Raw genomic sequence first — 21,170 nt, 5'->3', positions numbered from 1 at the left:
TCCATAGTGTATATGGATATGGCACTGGTGGGCATATGTATCTGGTACTGGAGGGGCATATGTATCTGGTACTGGAGGGGCATATGTATCTGGCACTGGGGGGCATATGTATCTGGCGCTGTGGAGCATATGTGTCTGGCAATGTGTAATGGGCATAATGGTGTGTTCTATAATGTTTAATGGGCATTACGGTGTGTTCCATAATGTGTAATGGGCATTACGGTGTGTTCCATAATGTGTAATGGGCATTACGGTGTGTTCCATAATGTGTAATGGGAATTACGGTGTGTTCCATAATGTGTAATGGGCATTACGGTGTGTCCCATAATGTGTAATGGCTCCTTTTTGTGATGCCACGCATCCTTTCCATGAGGCAATGCCTGCTACAGGTGGGCATGTGTGCTCAAAATGCCAGGGCCAATTTCTGGTCCCAGTCTGGCCCTGCTTGTATTTATAGCATCTGCAGCAACATACTGTACTTCTTCAAGTATGGCTGCTGAATAAACAGCATGCTGAGTCTTTTGTGTAGTGGTTTCATGCTAGTGGCGGTTAGTCCAGTTGTAGGACACCTTAATCAGTTCTTAAGACGGGTACACACTAGAGCGATGTGTACTTGGCCAACGGCACCCTGCAAGTACATAGACACCTACTGATGCCAGGGGGCTATGGAGCGTTGGGGGATGCCATACTGCACTGCATTTGACAAAAAACAATGCTAATAACAGTAGTGCACAGATTGAGCGTACACAATAATAGACTATATACCCAATATATTATTCCGAACAGAACAATAAATCAGAGAATACATTGTGTAGCATGCATCTGGCTTTGGGCTTATTGAACCAGATAGAAACAGCAAGTAGCATAAGACACATGGATATAACAGGTATAGCGATAATAGTATGTAGTAGAGCATTGTGAAATTGCTGAGCGTTGTAGTGCACCGGGCATCTAAGTGGATGCCCCTAAATATTAGCATATTATTGTCGAAAGAGCACAATATAATTTTATTTTTTTAAGTTTATTAGGATTCTCAGGTTGTAAACATTAATTACAGCAACGATCAGTATAACAAAATAATCACTGGGTGGATATGCACTCTAGGAGGTGGGATACTGGTAGACAGTGGGGCATAAGGTTCCACCTTACATATAAGGTGACAGAGGCACCGGATTAACAGGCAGTGGGTTTGCTTGCCCCTTCATTCTCTACAGATCTATAAGCTAAAGCCAGAGGTGTAACCAGGGCATAAACTATTCGGGGTTGTCATATAAGGACATTTACAAACCAGAAAATTGTCAGAGGCACATTATTATTACAGCTCCACTGTGCACAGAGTGCATTAAGTTGGTATAAACCAGTGATGGCTAACCTTGACACTCCAGCTGTTGTTGAACTACACATCCCAGCATGCCTTGCATCAGTTTTAGCATGGCCAAATAGTAAAACTGATGCAGGGCATGCTGGGATGTGTAGTTCATCAACAGCTGGAGTGTCAAGGTTAGCCATCACTGGTATAAACGATCCATTGTGATGGTTAGACGTCCTCGGAGTTGGGGATTATCACTCATAAATCATTACGTTCACTTGGATGTCTTTTGTGCCATCTAGGTGTAATATACATGGGAAAGTGCACAATGTAAAAACCACAAAAAAGGAGAAATGTGACACCTGAAATAAAGAGACTGCCAATGTTCCTTTACTCTTGTTACATAATTAACACATAAATAAATGCAAGTCGGTCAATTGTCACCTCTGCAATTTTCCAGTTGGTAAATGTCCCTCACCAAAGCACTGCATTGGTTTACATTTGCCCTTATGTAACTTTATTGTATATGCATTCTCTCAAAAATGGCACAAAACAAATAATTCCCATTCAGTAAAGATAAGCAGAGACATTTATGGGGCCAGATTCTCTAAGCTTCAAATGTGATACAATGGAGAGTGATAAACAGCCAGCCAATCAGCTCCTACCTGCCATGGCACAGACTGTGTTTGAAAAATGTCAGGCACGAGCTCATTGGCTGGCTGTTTATCACTCTCCATTTTATCACTTTTGAAGCTTAGAGAATCTGGCCCATGATCTGACAGTCTTTCCAAGACTAGGATAAATATAGGATGTGCACAAAAAGAATGTGGTGTATGGCAGGGGAATACTGTATGTCTATAATACACACAGCTATGGTCTGTATCTGCATAGTATACAGAGAAAAACCCGTGGTGCAGATGCACACTCCATATTATTAATCAATCAATCAATAACAGAGGTTCTTGGTATGTCAATTGGCCAAGAAATATTTGCCCACCAACCAGCTTCACGGTAACCTCATTTCTGGTGGGTCCCTACCAGAAGGGACCCACCAGAAATGAGGTTACCGTGAAGCTGGTTGGTGGGCAAATATTTCTTGGCCAATTGATATACCAAGAACCTCTGTTATTGATTGATTGATTAATAATATGGAGTGTGCATCTGCACCACGTGTTTTTCTTTGCAGAACTACAAGTCCCAGCATGATAGCACCTCATGTATATTGGGTGTGCATTCTAAGATCCCCCCCCCCCCCCCCTATAGTATACAGAGACACTTGTATGTGCAGGAAGGCATATATGGATACAGTATGTTCCAAGCTATAATTGTGTACAACTCCCATAGGACATTGCACTAAAGTGTGAATGTGGGGTAACTATTGTGCAAATAATGGTAACGTAATACATAATACAGTAAGAGGTCCGACCAGTGCTCACCAGTAATGATATGAGTGATCACCTTACAGAAATCTCCTACCTCCTTCCACTTTTAACTCTGAATAGCAGGTAATTTCTATGCAAATGTTTGTTATGTGATATATATATATATATATATATATATATATATACTGCAGTGAGAATATTTAAGTAACTCCTAGGGATGGTGCTTGCTGACATCATGGGACTTTGCACACGGAGGTGAATTTCGGATTAGGCATGTGCATAGGGGCGGCACTTGTTGGAGGCGGCACTTGGATGCTTGTGTTATTACTATCAGACCGAAATGTACCAATAACAAAATATTTCCACCATACTGTACCATATGCTATCTTGTATGGAGTCTTACCAGGTACAACAAGGACATACTGCCACTATAAGCTATCCTACTTAGGTATACATAACAAAAAACAAAAAAGTCAGGCATTTTTTAAGCTGTTCTATTAATTTGGCTATCATCAAATGAGGGCTTATATCAACCAATAAAAATAATAAAATGGGGGCACCACCACCCCTAAATCTGCCCCTGCTGGCAGGGGGATATTACCAAGAATCCACACTGCTCTGTAAACTAGGAGGGGCAGTTACTGAAAATAAAATACCCCATCCAATTCTTGATTAGTCCACTCATGAGGAAACAGGTTATTCTATTAATCCCAATCTGTTAGTAGCACGCAGGGCAGATTTGTGTCTACCACTGTCTTCACCTGATCAATGTCTGGAGTGCCAACTCCAGAGCTGTAGTAATGGGGTCAGACTAATCTATAGCAATAGAATGTTAGTGATATATTTGGTCCCTTCCTCAACAACACAGTACAGTCCATTTCATGTTCACTGGTAGCGTGCAAAGGGTTGCTGGAATTGAGAGTACAGAATGCCTTTGTCTGCTTGTGGACTATATCTATTTGTATTTAAGGCAAACAACTGGACATGTATTCAGTGCTAACACACTAGACTGGCTCCAACTGCTGAATCTGTATAGTATCCATCTAGCGATGGACAGTGAATGATCATATGCTGAATGTCAGCATGGGCAAAGAGCTTAAGAATCCAATGTCAGCTCTGCGCATCCCTCTGCACTTTTCTGTAGGCAGTAGTACCTCCTCTCTGGTGCTCTCTAATGATTAGCAGGTTACTCGTCAAGTAATTTTACTGTGAGTAAACATTGATACAGCAAAAAAAACAAGTCCTGAGTCCAAGAAACTGCAACACTGTACAAATAAAAATAACACAAGCTTCTTTTAGAGCAGGGGTACTGTGTAGGTAGAAAACAATTACTGAGCTGCCTCCCTTTACCAGAAACACCTCATCTGCGTTATAGGACAGAGCCATGTGGAAGATACAGGATATGTTGGCTTACAACTTGATCATTTATCACCCAATATGTCCAAGGGTGCAATTTCCCAGAAGGCTTTGCAGTTGTCCTGATTTCTTCTGAAAGGTGTTGAAGAGAACGAGGGGTTCGTTGCAACTCCTCAATGCATAAGGGACATAAGTGGAATGCACAGTAGACATTAGCTGTTTGTTAAGTGCTTGACTCCATTGTAGGGATGTTGTAGAGACACAGGAGAGGTCAACAGAGGAAGGAGTTCATATTGGACGGGTATTTGAGAACAATAAATAAGATGCTGCAATGAGTCCATGGTACCACATCCATCTCCAAACTGGTCCTTGAAGTGAAGGGCTGGGGGAGCAGGAAATCTGAGGGGGCTATATTTATAGGTGCTCACTGTTCCTGTATCTGCTGCTGCATTTTCTGCAACATTTCCTGCATTCGCCGAAGCTGGAAGAGATTGAAGAAAGGGTTAGGAGAATATCAGACTAAGGAGAGAAAATGGCTAGACATATACTGTAACATACACATAAACATGCACATATTGTGCCTGATACTGAGCGTCACACAATTCCGAAGCAGACGTAGCCACATTGGCCCTTATTCAGATCTGGTCGCAGTACAAATTTTTTCTCAAAATGGGCAAAACCATGTGCACTGCAGGTAGGGCAGATGTTACATGTGCAGAGAGAGTTAGATTTGTGTGAGTTATTTTGTTTCTGTGCAGAGCAAATACTTGCTGCATGGAGACACATCGAGCCAAAGACTCTAGCAGCCTCTGTATCGCTGGGACAGTGCTATAGAAGCTGTGATCAGCGCTGCAGGAAGCCAGCTCACCCATTGTCAGTGCGGGGTGAGCCGGCTGTGGAGAAGAGAGGGCAGTGCTGGATCCTGGGTCGGTAAGTATATTTGTGTAAAAGTGAGGTAGGTGTGTGTTTGTGTGTGTAATAAAGTTCTACTTTTCTGTGTGTGTTTTATTTTAACATTCGGTACTGTTGGAGCCCAGTGCTGGTTTCAAAATACGGGGGACCCCCAGATTTTTTGTCCCCCGTATTTTTGGAACCAGGACCAGTCCAAGAGTCCGGGGCTGGTTTTAGAATACGGGCGACCCCTACGCTTACCAGGTCTGACTCAATGAGCTTGGGGTTGGTTATGCTCAGGAGGGGGGACCTCACGCCATTTTTTTTTTTCATTTTTTAAACACAAATTCGCACAGTTCCTCAAATTCACACATTTTCATGACCAATTATCGCACTTTTTTGCCCGGAAAACGCATCTTATTAAATATGCGAATTTGCTGGAAAAAATGCGATTTCAAAAAGTGCGATAATGGGCGATTTTGAAATGTTACTAAAACTCGCATCCTATTAAATGTCACCCTTTGTGTCAAAAGAGTTAGGAAAAACACAAGGAAAAGGAAGCCATTGTGGTTTGTGAAAGAAGTAGCAAGTATTGTGAAAGCAAAAAAGTTGGCCTTTAAGAAATTTAAGCAGACGCAGAATAATGAGGACAAAGAGGTGTATCTTGTTAGACAGAAGGAGGCTAAGAAGGTAATCATATGTGCAAAAGCATAGGCTGAGGAGAAAATGGCCCAGTCAGTGGGTAAAGGGGGGAAAACTTTTTTAGGTATATAAGTGAAAGGAGAAAAACAATAAGTGGAATAATAAGACTAAAGACAGAGAGTGGAAGTCTTCTTGAGGGGGACAATGTAATAGCAGATCATATTAATAATTACTTCTGCTCAGTATTCACTGCTTAAAGAGAGGGCAAGGGGGCACAGTTAAGTTGCAAGTATAGTCAGAAAACTGAGGGAGAAACAAGTACATTTACAGAGGAGAAAGTCCTCACAGAACTCTCAAAACTGAAAGTGGATAAATCAATGGGGCCAGATGGGATACATCCAAGGATACTACAAGAGCTTAAAGAGGAGCTGGTAGAACCAATAATAGAATTATTCAACCAGTCACTAGCTACTGGAGTAATTCCAGAGGACTGGAAAACAGCGAATGTAGTCCCACTGCACAAAAGTGGAAGCAAGGAAGAGGTAAGCAACTATCGACCAGTGAGCCTTACATCAGTAGTAGGGAAAATGATGGAAACAATCTTAAAACAAAAAGTTGTAGAATCTCTCAAAACCAGCAATTTACAGGATACGAAACAGCATGGGTTTACTGGGGGAAGATCATGTCAAACAAATCTTATTGACTTTTTTGACTGGGTGACTAAAGTAATAGATCAAGGTGGGGCTGTAGATGTAGCTTATCTAGACTTTAGTAAGGCTTTTGACACTGTCCCACATCGCAGTCTGTTAAATAAACTTGAAAGCTTGGGATTGGAATCTAAGATAGTTGAATGGATAAGATCTTGGTTGCAGGACAGAAAACAGAGAGTTGTAGTAAACGGAGTACAGTCAAAGGAGGGAAAGGTTACAAGTGGAGTACCCCTGGGATCTGTACTTGGACCAGTGTTTTTTATATTTTTATTGGTGATATTGCAAATGGAATTGAGGGTAAAATGTGCCTTTTTGCAGATGACACAAAGGTATGCAACAGGGTAGACACACCAGGAGGGGTAAAACATATGATTGATGATCTAGGTAGATTATAGGAATGGTCAAGAGCATGGCAACTACAGTTTAATGCCAAAAATGCAAAATGATGCACTTGGCTCTCAAAAATCCAAAGACTAAATATAGTATAAATGGCACTATAATGGAAACTACTTGGGAAGAGAGGGATATAGGTGTCACTATTTCAGGGGACTTAAAGGCAGCTAGGCAATGTAACAAAGCAATGAGGAAGGCAAGTCAGATGCTTGGTTGCATAGGGAGAGGTATCAGCAGTAGAAAGAAAGAAGTAATAATGCCACTGAATAGTTCATTGGTACGACCTCATCTAGAGTATTGTGTTCAGTTCTGGAGGCCATATCTCCAGAAGGATATAAATACATTAGAGACTGTACAAAGAAGGGCAACTAAAATAGTGCATGGCCTACATCACAAAACGTACCAGGAAAGACTAAAATACCTTAATATGTATAGTTTAGAGCAGAGAAGGGAAAGGGGGGACATGACAGAAACTTTCAAATATATCAAGGGCTTTAACAAGGTACAGGTGGGAGACATTCTTCACAGGAAGAGGAGCAACAGAATAAGAGGACATGCACTGAAACTAGAGGGAGGAAGGTTCAGGGGAAATTTGAGGAAGAATTACTTCACAGAAAGAGTAGTGGATAAGTGGAATAGCCTCCCATCAGAGGTGGTAGAGGCAAATACAGTAGTACAATTTAAACAAGCAGGGGATAGGCATATTGATATCCTTACAAAAAAAAAAAGATCAAATATGGTTTGAGGTAACATGTTTAAAAAAGGGCAGAATAGATGGGCCAAGTGGTTCTTTTCTGCCGTCAAATTCTATGTTTCTATCCGTGCTGGTGGAGAGCAACAAAATCAACAAACATCACAAGGCAAGGCTGATTTATGCACAGCAGGAGCATGTAACACTTACCTCTTCATCCTTCATCTTTATGAGTTTCTCTGTTTCAGCATCAGGGGTTGGCAGAGGCAGGATGGGGATGGGACTCTCTATCCTGTTATCCTGATTCAGTTTGCTGTGAGGAAAGCAGGAGAATACAGTGCACTTAGTGTTAGGATCAGTGTTACTCAGTGTTACTCCAGGGCACAGGCTTAACAAAGCCAGATATAAGGAATCGCACAAAGCATTTTATCTATCATAGAGAGATTGGCTTTCTCTTGTTGCGTCAAATTCATTGACTTTCGGCTTGAAGATAGAGAATAGTTTAAGAAGTTTTATATTTATGGTGTTCCAATATATATATATATATATATATATATATATATATATATATATATATATATATATATATATTTATTCCGGCTCTGGCATCCCAACCAGCAGCCACAACACTGGCTAGGGGGTCAGGGGGAGAGGGTTGGTATACTAACCCAGCTCATCTGGATTCTGATGCTCGGGATGCTGCTGTCGATCTTCTGACATATATATTTATAGTGAAATTTTACATTGACTGACAGTCTCAACAATTGGGTATGGGTCATAGGGTCGACATGCATCAAGGTCGACATGTCTGAAGGTCGACATGGGGTTAGGTTGACAGGGTCATTAGTTCGACACAAGCATTAGATCGACATGGGCAAGGTTGACAGTTAAAAGGTTGACATGGGTTTTTTCCATTTTTTTATCCCAAATGTTGACACTAAAAAAGTGCATTGCGTCCCCTCGCATGGCTCATTGCGCTAACCATGCTTCGGGCACACTATTTTCTTATTCCGCCACACCCTAGTGGCTGGTAGGGCATGAAATAATGCCTGTCGGCTAAAAATTTTTAAAAAACCCCAAGTCGACCTTTTGACTGTCAACCTAGCCCATGTCAACCTAATACTTGTGTTGACCTAACGCCCCTGTCGACCTAACTCCATGTCGACTTTAAGACATGTTGACCTTCAGTGGTTCACCCAATGCATGCTGACCTTCCCCTTGTTGACCTAGTGACTGTATCCCCAACCAGGGGCAAACCAGCTGCCAGTGAGTCCAGGCCAGCAATGTTTGGCATCAGGGCCGGACTGGCCATCTGGCACTTCTGGAAAATGCCAGAAGGGCCAATGGCCTTGTGGGACGATTTTGTGCAACCTGATTTGCACATACTGAGCTCCGCAGCACGTCAATTGCATATTGATGTCATTAAGCCGCAGCATCATGACGCGACAGTGCCTGAGCCACAGGCGCCGACATCCTTCCAGAGTGAGCAGCGCTGGTGGGGGGAGCTGAGGGGCCAGCTGTGGGCGGGAAAAGGTGACGGGAGAAGGTGACGGGAGAGGCACAAGCGGACGGGAGAGCCTGGCAGAGCATCACATGTGGACCTGGTGGGATCCGTTCTGACCTGCCTGCTGTGTCACAGTGCAAGTGAGTGGCCTGCTCTTGTTTTGTCTTGTCCTGCCTACTGCCCCTACCTCCCTCGTGTATATGTATGTACCTGGCACTGTGGGGCATAGTATGTATCTGGCACTGTGGGGCATAATATGTACCGGCCACTGTGGGGCATAATATGTATCTGGCACTGTGGGCATATGTATCTGGCACTGTGGGGCATAATATGTACCTGGCACTGTGGGGAATGATATGTATCTGGCACTGTGGGGCATAATATGTATCTGGCACTGTGGGGCATAATATGTACCTGCCACTGTGGGGCATATGTATCTGGCAATGTGTAATGGGCATAATGTTTTGTTCCATAATGTGTAGTGGGCATTACGGTGTGTTCCATAATGTGTAATGCCTCCTTTTTGTGATGCAACGCCCCCTTTTCGCTGCGTGGCTTCGCAGTGCACAGGTCCCACCCGCTACTGGTGGGCCTGTGTGCTCAAAATGCCAGGGCCGATTTCTGGTCCCAGCCCGGCCCTGTTTGGCATGGTTGTGGGTGGCAGTCAGTGTGGCTCGCCTATTTGAATTTTAGACTGCTACAGCCTAACCTCTGGAGCCCCCCCGCTGGTTCCAATTATTTTGCAGGTATTATTTAAAAACAAATCCCCAGACAGACAACAGTAAGGCTGTAATGCTAAAGAGAGGGTTAAGAAGAAGAAAGTGTTGTAAAGAACTTAAATGTTACAAACATATATAAACATTAAACTGCATATTCAGGTTTATATTACATTAATTAAAAAAATAATTATTGCCAACTAATCTTCATTACATGAAATTAAACATGTTCAAGTCCAAACCCAGAAACACACACATAGAAACCTTATAATGTAAAATATAAGTGATAAAATGTGACTCAATTTTAACCCCAACCTTTGTGCTGTGTTCTCATTTTCTTCATGCCTTTAAAAGACAAAAAGTGATTACTCAGGACTGCAATACTCGTCACACTAAAGGTTAATAAAATTAGAAGGTCTGGTATGGTATTGCTGGTTTTTAGACGTGCTGAGGTCACAAGCAAATCTATTATTAAATAGATGATAGCGTTAAGCTACAATATCTAATATTAGTGATTTTCTCATTGCAGTCACCTCACTGCATGTGATCTGTAGAATCAACCGAGCTGCCAGAATTTATGGTTTGCATTTCTAGTTTGGTCAATGGATCGGTCCAGTAACTAGAGTAGGCTATTATAGCTGGATGCACACCTATGTACGTATGCTGCACTAATACACTGCTTGCATAGATCTGAACTAAGGTTAATACAGTTAAAATGGTGGGCTACATGCAGAAGCAGCCAGTATTTACCCTGTATGCAAAAATAATAACATGTATTTACTCTCCTTACATTGGAACATGGGGCCTGATTCAGACCTGGTAGACAGGTAAGCGCCTCCCGCCGAACGCTCCCCCTCACCTGACTAGCAAGTGAGCGGATGTGTTCGCATACACATCTGCTCGCATGCGGCTGAACGGGAGAGAAACATTCGATGGTCGCTCACCATTGTGGTCAGCCGCCCGGCCCAGACCACCAGGGACGAATTCGGTCCATAACGAACGGGTTTGAATCGGTCTCATGGTCCAGGGGCACAGTTCCTTGTTCTCTTTTGCTTTTCTCCCACCATAAGTTTTATAGCGATCAAGAACTGATTTACTATAATTATATGTCTACATGTATTTAAATTATTATGTGAAGAATACCATGTCAGGAATACTTGCATTATTTATTTTATTTTTCTTCTACCAGTCTAGCACAGGCATACTGTACATTATTGTGCTTCAGAAATCTTTCTTGTCTGTGTACATTTTTAACATTCTTTTTTGCCAGACCATGTCGAATGAAATATTATAGCTTCCAGTACAACAGTGCCCCCAAAGGTCAGATGACTGTAATACAAGGAGAAGACTACTAGCATGAAACACGTGCCAGAATACTATCAACAGTGGTGCAAGTAGAATTTTTCTCCTAGCACAGTGGTTCCCATCCTGGGGTACTGGTACCCCTGGGGGTACTCTGCAGACCAGTTAGTACTTGAAAATAATATTGGTAAGGTGGACAGAGAAGAAGTCTCCCGATGGCGGAATAAGTCTCCCATTGCGTTGGAGATGGACCATGTTGCGTCACTTCCAATTCCATCCGCAGCGTCATCAGCATCTCCTCATGTTTTTCCCTGACCAGCAATCCACTGGGAGCCACCTGCGCTGCCCTCAGACATTAGCGCTCATCTGCCCCATGCTGACACGGGTGGAGGAAACAGCTGCATTAATACTACAGGTGTTAGCGGGAACCCCGGAGACGGTATACAGCCAGCGGCCATACACAGAAGGACCCGATTCCTGATGCAAACTACTCCTCCGCCACTCCTTAATATAAGGACACACATTCCGCTCACTTCCACTCCACTCATAAGAACTGTGGATATTTCAAATTGAGAGGAGGGGGTACTCATAAATGAAAAGCCTAATCAAGGGGTACGGGAGAGAAAAAAGTTTGGGAACCGATGGTCTATACCAAAACCTTGTTCAGTCATACTTTCAGTCATCTAGATAGAAGGTGGGGGGCTTTGCATCATGAATGGCATATTTATGGCCCTGCCCTCTGCTGTAAATATCTGGATCATGGCATTCACTGGGTGGCATCTGGGAGGCTGGTTTACTCTCCTGGAACATGTGGAGAAACACCCTGTTGTTCATAAGGTCCCCAGACATTCCAGAATAGTAAGCAGGTATGTGTTTAACACCTCTCTATTATTACCCCTAGATCAGGGATGGGGAACCTTCGGCCCTCCAGCTGTTGTTGAACTACACATACCAGCATGCCCTGCTACAGTTTTGCTATTTGTCCATGGTAAAATTGTTGCAGGGCATGCTGGGATCTGTAGGTCAACATCAGCTGGAGGGCCGAAGGTTCCCCATCCCTGCCCTAGATCATTCATGCCTACTCTCCAGCATGTGCCAGGAGGCTCCTGAATTTTTGGCCAGTCCTTTGTACACACATAAGAGTGAACAGATCTCCCACATCTTGTCTGTGCCAGTTAAATCAGACTGGATGTGCAGATTAACATGGGAATCTGAAGTGGCATGCAGCGTCTCTTCTCCGGTTTTCTCCACGACACGAACATTCTAAGGTAGTCAACTGTGCCCTAGATTCCCCAGAGGGATAATTATTCACATCCACCACCGGTAATACTTATTACAGATGGTGTGAAGCCACTAGACAGGGGCAGGCCATGACAGGGACAATGCCAGGGAAGTAGTTAAACAGCTGAAATAATTTGTAACAATGGAGTAGCAACGGTGGAAGAAAGATCTCCAATAGCACCACACTGTTCTCTCCCCTGAACAAACAACATGTGCAAACCACAGATTCTGGCATTATGTGTTATCAATATACTTTTTGTAAGTTACATTATAAAGTTTTAGTATTGTGATACCCCTTTTCCACTTGCAGTCCCGGGTCAGACCCGGGAATGTGTACCCGGATGCTTCCCGGGACACTACCCGGGAATGTACCCTTTCACACTGCATTCAGACCCGGGATCGACCCGGGACAGCCCCATTCACACTGATCCCAGGAAATCACTGCAAATACCATATGAAATGGTCATTTTAACTAAAAAAAAAGTGATGACAAGGGTGTTTAAAATTATAATTTTTTTATTTGGTTTAGCACCTTTGGATTGTAGGTGCAATTTTTATTTGCCTTTCATTTTGCCTTTGTATAGACACAACAATAAAACAATAAAACAATAAAGAAACCCTCCTCCACCCGTACCACCCCCATCCCAACCGCCCCCGTCCCAATCCCCCCATACCAACCCCCCGTCCAAACCGCCCCCATACCAACCTCCCTCGTCCCAACCCCCCCATCCCAAACAAGAATTGCTTGAAGTTTAGCATTTCAAGCTAACCGAATGCACAACCAGTTGTGCATTAACACTTTAGTCAGGCATGTCCGACGTTGGCCCTCCAGGTGTTTTGAGGCCGCACATCCCAGTATGCTTTGCGATAGTTTTTGCATTCTCTAATAGCAACACTGTGGCGGAGCATGCTGGGATGTGTGGTTTCGGAGCGTCTGGAGGGCCAACGTTGGACATGCCTGCTTTAAGTGCAAAACAATGAACTACAGGTACATAAACGCATGCCCTCCAACATGGCCCATTCCATTAGGTACAAAATGCTCTGTTTCTGGACTTTCCTGCCAGTGGCAGTTGCAGAGTTGGAGCTGCAGCACAATCCAATGTTCAAAAAGGGGAGCCACACCTGCCACTCAAAACATCACTGTCCTGGACTCACTGACAGTTGATGTGACCCCCCTCTTTGAATTGTGGACTATGCTGGAGTCCAACCTCTGTAACTGCCACTGGCAGGGAAGTCCAGGAGCAGAACATTTTGTACCTAATGGAGTGGGTCATGTTGGAGGGTATGTAAACACTGAGGTAAACTAGTGCCGAGGCACTTTAAGTGCAACACAAAATGTACTAGTAGTGCATAAACACCGAGGTAAACTAGTGCCGAGGCACTTTAAGTGCAACACAAAATGTACTAGTAGTGCATAAACACTGAGGTAAACTAGTGCCGAGGCACTTTAAGTGCAACACAAAATGTACTAGTAGTGCATAAACACCGAGGTAAACTAGTGCCGAGGCACTTTAAGTGCAACACAAAATGTACTAGTAGTGCATAAACACTGAGGTAAACTAGTGCCGAGGCACTTTAAGTGCAACACAAAATGTACTAGTAGTGCATAAAAAACGAGGTAAACTAGTGCCGAGGCACTTTAAGTGCAAAACAATGAACTACAGGTACATAAACACTGAGGTCAACTAGTGCCGAGGCACTTTAAGTGCAAAACAAACAAAAAAAATTAAGTATGTGCCTATAGCTTTAAGACAAATTGCGAAAAACTGAAAACTCTGAGGTTTGCTCATTTGCAGCATTGCTTGAACCAAAGTATGGTCCATGATTATATGTGGAATAACCCGGTTCAGGGTATTGTGAGCTGTGGTGTTGGTTAGGAGCTTTTGGATTATTGAACAAACGTTCCATGAACGCCATGTTCATTTGCTGCAATTCCCTATGACGCTCAAGAGCCTCTCTATTCATGCGTTCCTGCATTGACAGGATTTTAGAAAGAAATGAGTCCTGCATTTCACGCTCGGCCTCTAAAAATTTGTCGATCCTTGCATTCTCCTGTGTGGACATAGCATTGTCCATTTCTCGGAGTTCTTCAACAAGGGCACTTGTCATGGCTCTAGCTGCTTGCCCCGCTTTGTTCATTTTCTTCGTTCTAGGTGGAACGTTGTAAACTGTAAAGATAAGATATAAATTGAAAATGACCATACATAAAAATAGCAGCTTTGGCAAACTATAACACACTGCGACATCACTGCAGGTTATACTTTGATAACTGTATATTATGTCACCCCCCCCCCCCCCCTTCCCACAGCCTACAAGTCCCATCATGCCTTGCCACAGTTTTGCTATTAGGCAATGCTTAAACTGTGCCAAGGCATACTGGGATATGTAGTTCCACAACTGCTGGAGGACCACTATGCTGTGCATAACCCTATGCTCCACCTCCACCCCACCCCCAACACCCCCAACCTAACCCTATAGTGTGCTATGTGTCTTTAAAAAATAAACTTACTGTTTCTCTGCAAAGTTGGGGAGACGGCACTTTGTGGAAACCCACTGTCAGTGGTCGCAGCTTCCACGACCTCTTCAACGGCGACGGATATGCTGCCATCAGGGCTGGGCAGGTGGGTGGATGTTTCATGCTCACTACAATCAGGTGTGTCCTCAATTAGCAGGGGTGATGAGTGGCAGACTTCACTTGTCTGTGTATCTTCAGGGCCTTGGCTGCTTTCTGCAGCAATGTACTGTGAACTTGAAGACAGACTCACAGGATTGCAGAGAGCTGTGTGCCCGAAGACGGTTGCGCAGATGTCATAATATTCCCACTCGATGCGGCCAGCCCCACTCTTTTTACGGTTGTTGTCATGCACCTTCATGAACTTCTTTCTCAGGGTCTTCAGTTTATTGACAACTTGCTGTTGTGACCGGATCATGCCTCTGGCTTCAAGCAGCTTTGATATGTTTTTATAAACCACGGCATCTTTGACTGTGCCAGTAATTTGGCGTTTTATCTCCTCCTCGCCCCTTATGCTCAGGAGCTCTCTCACTTCCTGGTCCGTCCAGTTTGCCATGATGCCCGTCTGCTCCGATCTGCACATGTCCAGGGCTTCTCTTCCGCTTTCCAGTGCGATTTCAGATGACATCAGCATTGTGAGCCCAAACAAAGCTCCAATCAGCAGCTTTTTTAAAGTCCCGTGTACCCGATTCCGGGTACGGGACCATTCACACTGGCCGCATCCCGTGTCGATTCCGGATCCTACCCAGGTCAGGACCTGGGTAGAGATCCCGGAATGCTGAACACGGGATATTCGCCCAAGACCCTTTCACACTGCACTAAATCCCGGGTTGATGCGCGTTCATGTGCAAAAACCCGGGATATTTTTGCAAGTGGAAAAGGGGTATGAGTTATATATGAAAGTCAGGGTCCACTAAAGCTGATATACAAATTGTTGTGGATTAAAGCGTTACCAATAACATTCTGAAATATACACAGAACTATTGGGATCATGTCAGAAGCGAGATGTGATCCTGGGAATGAGACGGGATCATTGGGCAGATGATGTATGCAGAGGCGGAACTACCATTGGTGCAGCAGGTGCATTGCACCGGGGCCCCTGAGGACTAAGGGGCCCATTGCTGTCTAGACCAGCAGCTTGTACCCCTGTCACCCATGGGTGTGGGGCCTAAAGTGTTCTTTTGCACCTGGGCCCACCACTCACAAGTTCCGCCCCTGGATGTATGCCCAATACTATGAAGATGACCAGGGCTAATCTCTGTGACAAAACAGGACAGTAATGCCAGAAACCAGCACCAGACCACATTCCCCATAATACGGCTAATAACAGAGAACATACACTATATATAACACAACTTGTAGTCTAGGTTTAGTGGCCCTTTATCAATGCTGGTGGACATTAGCTGGGTTAGCTGTGTGTATAAAATACAGAATATATAGCACAGCAGAAAAGCAGAGGTCAATTACAAATAATTAATGTAATACTTATTTTAAATTGCTTACCTAGTCATCTGCTGGATACACTGGGCTCTGTAGTTCTCGTAATGCACGTCACATGTAACATCTTTAAGATCGTGCATGTGAGTCCGGATTAACATATTTCGCAGCTTCACAAAGTCACAGTGTGCCTGGTTCTCCACTGCATACACACAGGGGCACATGTGAGCGAGAACAGTACTGTTCAAAGTGATGTTCATTCAGTGACAGGCAGCATGCAGGAGACATCTACTACACAGGATTTCACTTAATTGTTCAAAATGTTGTGGTGAGAGGAAGTACATCAGTCCTCACTTTACTCAGCCTTGCAGCCAGGGCTTGGTTTGTAGAAATAATCAGAATCAATTTATACGTCAAACAGATCAAAGAAAAGTAAAACATATTGTTCTATTTTACTATTGTTTATACTATTTTTAAGTATAGCCTACTTAAAGTTGGACTCAAAGCAGAGGGTGCAAAGTGTTGTTGCATTTCATTTTTGTCATCTACACCCAATATCGCAACCTTTGCCAGGCAACGTGCCAGATTCGCACAAAGGTATTCACTACCGTATGGGACAGCAAACATATCCCATCGCACAGCACATAAAGTCTGTGCAGCTCGTGGTTTTTGAACTAGGGCCCGATCGCATCGCAAGCAAATCGCATGAAAATCGATATGCATGTGATTTGCAGGCCATGCGATATAGTTGAAAACACACAGTTATCACTCAGTGTATGGGCACCTTAAGAGACAACTCAGCTCTAGACATATATATATATATATATATATATATATATATATATATATATATATATATATATATATACTATACGACTCGGCTATAACCCAACATCGCTGGAACTATTAGTGCTGAGCCATTCTTTCCAAAAAGACTCGGAGCTCAGAGTGTGCTATAGATGCAAGCTACACATAATGTACTCTAGGCAAAACTACAACCCCCAACATCACTTTTTAATTTATTTATAATGTGTTCTTTGTATTGTAAATACTTTTCGGTTATTAAATATCAGTACAGACGGTGAGATTTGACATTACATTTTGACTATATAGTCAAAATCGCATGCAGATCACACAAGTTTTTTACCTTGCGATCCCCATGCGCACTCCCGTGACAGCACAAATTGAAACCCAGATAGACAGGGCAGCAATGACTATATAGTGCAGATCTAATGCAGATTGTATGAACTGTATGTAAATACTACAGAGATACTGTAGCAAAGATTGTATAGCACTCGAATCTTAAGTCAAATAGCAAGGGGATCTCACCGTGTGTACACACCATAACATCAGAAGGTGCATACAATATACAGAATAAAACAAACAGTGTAAATATAAAACAAAAACTTCCAAGGACAAAACATTATAATCATGGAATGTCATATGAATTTGTAATACCCGGTAAAACTACCACCATGTCTCCCTATAACATAATTATGTCAGTGAGGTGGATACACACACTTATATAACTCACCCTCTACTATGCCCCATGGATAGAGACGACCTCGTACCCTCTGACCTTTGGCCTCTACCACTGTATTGCTTCCAATTACAGCAAAAGGTGCACTCTCCTGCAAAACATAAATGAATTAATTATGGACAGAGCTGGACAGAAGTCCTATATATGGGGCGAAAAGCCTTCTATATCAGGAAACACTCCTTACCTTAAGCTCCTTGTCTTGCTGTTTGAAGTCATCATCTTCATCGGAGTCACATTCTGGGAACTGATAGACTTTTATCCCAAACTTCTCAATCTCCTCCCTGACCTGAGAAAGAAAAGAAGAGACAGAAATGTTGGCAGTGTAGCAAAGCAAAGAAAATACTTTATAATGGTAAAAAATGACAAGACAGGTATGTAGAAAGCATTGGGAAAGGTGATTAATGGGTACTTGTTTCCTAGCAGGGCGCCCAGATTTCCTACGTACGCTCAGTAGTTAATTTAGTTAATTTATTCACTGAGTGAAATCGCATCGCATGGCCCTTTTTTGTGGCGTGAGATGTGAGATGAGTAGTTCATATGGTAAAACACCTAATACAGCACCACTCTCCACGTCACCCCGAAGCATGGCGAGCCCCGCGAGGGGCGGCGGAACGCATCCTCTGATCTTTTCATACCCCCACTATGCACGTCGGCGTGGAGTTGATTTTATATAGTGTGGCAAGCGCAGCGAGCCCGAAGCGTGGCGAGCCCCGCGAGGGGAAGCGGAATACATGTAAGGTAATCCGCATACCCTCACGGGGCACGCTACGCTCGCCATGCTTCGGGCTCGCCACACTATATAAAATCAACTCCATGCCGACGTGGATAGTGGGGGTATGAAAATGTCGGAGGATGCGTTCCACTGCGCTCACCATGCTTCGGGGTGAGGTGGAGAGTGGTGCTGTTTTACCATATGAACTTCTGACATCTCATCTCGTCTCATCTCATCTGCGATGCGATTTCCCTCAGGGTGCAGTGAATAAATTAACTAAATTAACTACTGAGATTGCATCGCACACATCGCAAGGCACAAAAAGCCATGCCATGCGATGTGCGATGCGATTTCACTACGCAGAATAGCCCACTAAGCAAATAGCTTAGTGGGCGCCCTGCTAGGAAAGAAGTACAGATTAATGTTTAATAACAGAATGTGAATCATGTACAGCCGTACACATCTGCTCCTCTGGATCTTTCTGTGTAGACAAAGAAAACAAAAAAAACTGCATTAAAAGGTATTAGAACACTTATGTCAATAGTTGTATCCAATTTAATGAGAAGATAAATGCAGATAATTTATAAATAAATTAAACAACGTAAAAATATATTATAAACCCAATAAAAATATATTTGAATTAAAATACAGTTGCCAAAAGCAGCTACAGTCCCAGGGGCGTAACTATAAATTTAGCTCCGCCCTGCCAAAAAACTATTTGGCGCCCCCATATAATGCACTTGGGGTTATTCCCCTATTTTTACATACTGTACATATACACTGCTCAGAAGTGAGAGATAGAGAAAGAGGGGAGCAAGAGAGAGTGAGTGATAGGGACAGAAAGTTGTATAGACAGGGAGAAAAAGAGGGTGTCCCTGAGACATTGCCAGGTAGCCAGGTAGGGAAAGGAGAGAGAGGGGATGGAGGGGTGGGGGGAGACAGCACAGGAAAGAGAAAAAGAGGGGGCTGCGGAGGCAAGGAGTATGAAAGACGGGGGGTTGTGGAGATAGAGGACTGTGATGGGGATATACAGTGGGCTGGGCATATGGAGTGGGGAGAGAGGGGGCTGGAGAGACAGGGAAGGGGCAGATGGGTGTTGTGGTGGGGTGAGAGACGGGGCTGTGGAGGCGGAGTGGCGAGAGAGGGGGCAGAGGAGATGGTGTGGAAGAGGGGACTGAGAAGACAGGGAGTGAGGGAGGGGAACTGCGGAGGGGGCTAGGGAGACGAGGACGGGAAGGTAAGAGAGTGCCCTAAGCAGACAGGGAAAGGGGACTGAGGACATAGAGAGTAGGGTGGCGACAGAAATAACTTGTAAAGTACCTCCTTATCCCCCATCCTGGGTAAGTACCCAGTCTCCCATCAGCAATAGCGGCACTTCTGTCGGGTCTCATCAGCCCTGCTGATCCGGATCTCCCGCAGCGCTGGCATCTTCAGGTGCATCAATCACTAGCGCTGTGTCCCTCACTGACCGGCCCTGGGAAACTTCAGGTCAATTGATCTCCAGCACCGGCCGGGACGACTTCTGCTCACGCACCATCAGGTCTCATGATCTGCTGTCACGCTGCGCATCCCTCTCTCCCACCTCTCCCTCCGCTGCAGACCTCCTGCTGCTGCTTCCAAATGCCTTCAGCGCTGAGGAGCCGACGGGCATTCAGAAGCAGCAGCGGCAGTAGGTCAGCAGCCGCCCTGCTTAAAAAAAAAAACCTGAGTGCGCCACTGCCTAGTCCCTGTACTGCAGACCCCGCAGGGTTAGCGGGTGCCAGGGTCCGGCGCCCCTGCTGCCGCCCGCTCCCCCAAGCGGCAGCGGGGGCTGCCTTACGCTAGCTACGCCACTGTACAGTCCATCCGATACCGTATATTTTTTAGATGTCCAATAAAGATGGAATGTATGTCCTTGTCCGTTCCTATGTTGCTGTGCTCATGTTATTTGCAAAATGGGGTTGGTACCAGTCCACTGACCGGTCCAGTGACTGAACCAGCCTGTGCTCCACCTTTTTTTGGGGACTCCAACATTGTTCAAAGTGGACCCTTCATGTACACCAGGCATGTCCAACGTTGGCCCTCCAGATATTGTGAAACTACACATCCCAGCATGCTTTGCAATAGTTTTAGAATTCTCTAATAGCAAAACTATGGCGAAGCATGCTGGGATGTGTAGTTTCACAACATCTGGAGGGCCAACGTTGGACATGCCTGATGTACAGTACACCAAAGCAACAAGTGGCAAGTAAGCATCCCCATAAAGCCAACACCAAGGGACCCTGTGGACTGGTACCAACCCCAATAATAACGAGCATTTCAACATAGGAACAGACAAAGGACACATATTCCATCTTTGGATATCCAAAAAATATGGGTGCCGGATGACACTACGACAGGGGGGATCCCGACACAAAGGGGCAATTCTCCCTTGTGGGGGTCCATGACCCCCTTAGAGGGAGAAAAGAACCTGTGGCGAGCGTACTGAGCCACTGAGCCCGCAAGGGGCTTCTTTGCGCTCGCCCCCCTGTCAGAGCACCAGCAGTCGGAATACTGACCGTCGGGATCCCCCGTCGGAGCGCCATACCACACCCAAAAAATATACGGTAGTGTATCAACTGTAGCTGCTTTTGTCATCTGTATTTAAATTCAAATATATTTTTATTGGGTTTATAGTATATTTTTACTTTACTTTGTAAATATCTGCATTTATTTTCTCATTAAATTGGATATAACTATTGACATAATTGTTATACTGTACTCTTTATACCTCTTTAGTGTAGTTTTTTTTGTTTTCTTTGTCTACTTTGTAT

General features: G+C 44.1%; 2 protein-coding genes across 6 annotated transcripts in view; both read right to left on the bottom strand.

Moving 5' to 3' along the window:
• Positions 1–2,487: 2,487 nt before the first annotated feature.
• Positions 2,488–21,170, bottom strand: part of SEPTIN5 (septin 5) — a 64,530-nt gene continuing 45,847 nt past the window's right edge. For 3 of the 5 annotated variants that reach the window (XM_083149377.1, XM_083149368.1, XM_083149386.1), the window contains 6 exons: positions 17,851–17,952; positions 17,661–17,757; positions 16,193–16,328; positions 9,910–9,939; positions 7,585–7,687; positions 2,489–4,528 (listed from right to left, as the gene is read on the bottom strand). In XM_083149377.1, coding sequence (XP_083005503.1) covers positions 4,472–4,528; positions 7,585–7,687; positions 9,910–9,939; positions 16,193–16,328; positions 17,661–17,757; positions 17,851–17,952 — 525 coding nt within the window. In that variant the 3' untranslated portion in view covers positions 2,489–4,471. Of the gene's footprint in view, positions 4,529–7,584; positions 7,688–9,909; positions 9,940–16,192; positions 16,329–17,660; positions 17,758–17,850; positions 17,953–21,170 lie in introns of all 5 variants that reach the window. The other 2 variants (XM_083149349.1, XM_083149357.1) reach the window with 2 other exon arrangements.
• On the bottom strand, positions 13,091–16,186 carry LOC146009232 (uncharacterized). Its single transcript, XM_083149397.1, has 2 exons — positions 14,687–16,186; positions 13,091–14,345 (listed from the first exon to the last, which is right to left on the bottom strand). The coding sequence occupies exons 1-2, from the start codon at positions 15,321–15,323 to the stop codon at positions 13,924–13,926; spliced, it is 1,059 nt and encodes a 352-aa protein (XP_083005523.1). The 5' UTR covers positions 15,324–16,186; the 3' UTR covers positions 13,091–13,923.

This window comes from Crinia signifera, chromosome 1, assembly GCF_055691185.1.
Source record: "Crinia signifera chromosome 1, ASM5569118v1, whole genome shotgun sequence".
NCBI lineage: Eukaryota > Metazoa > Chordata > Amphibia > Anura > Myobatrachidae > Crinia > Crinia signifera.
This window is presented reverse-complemented; position numbering and strand designations above follow the sequence as displayed.

Bases quoted from the DNA above. Each gene is read 5' to 3' on its own strand.
- LOC146009232 (XM_083149397.1), bottom strand. From the start codon at position 15,323: ATGCTGATGTCATCTGAAATCGCACTGGAAAGCGGAAGAGAAGCCCTG. The intron at 14,346-14,686 runs GTAAGTTTATTT...TTATCTTTACAG, and splicing joins CCCAACTTTGCAGAGAAACA to TTTACAACGTTCCACCTAGA.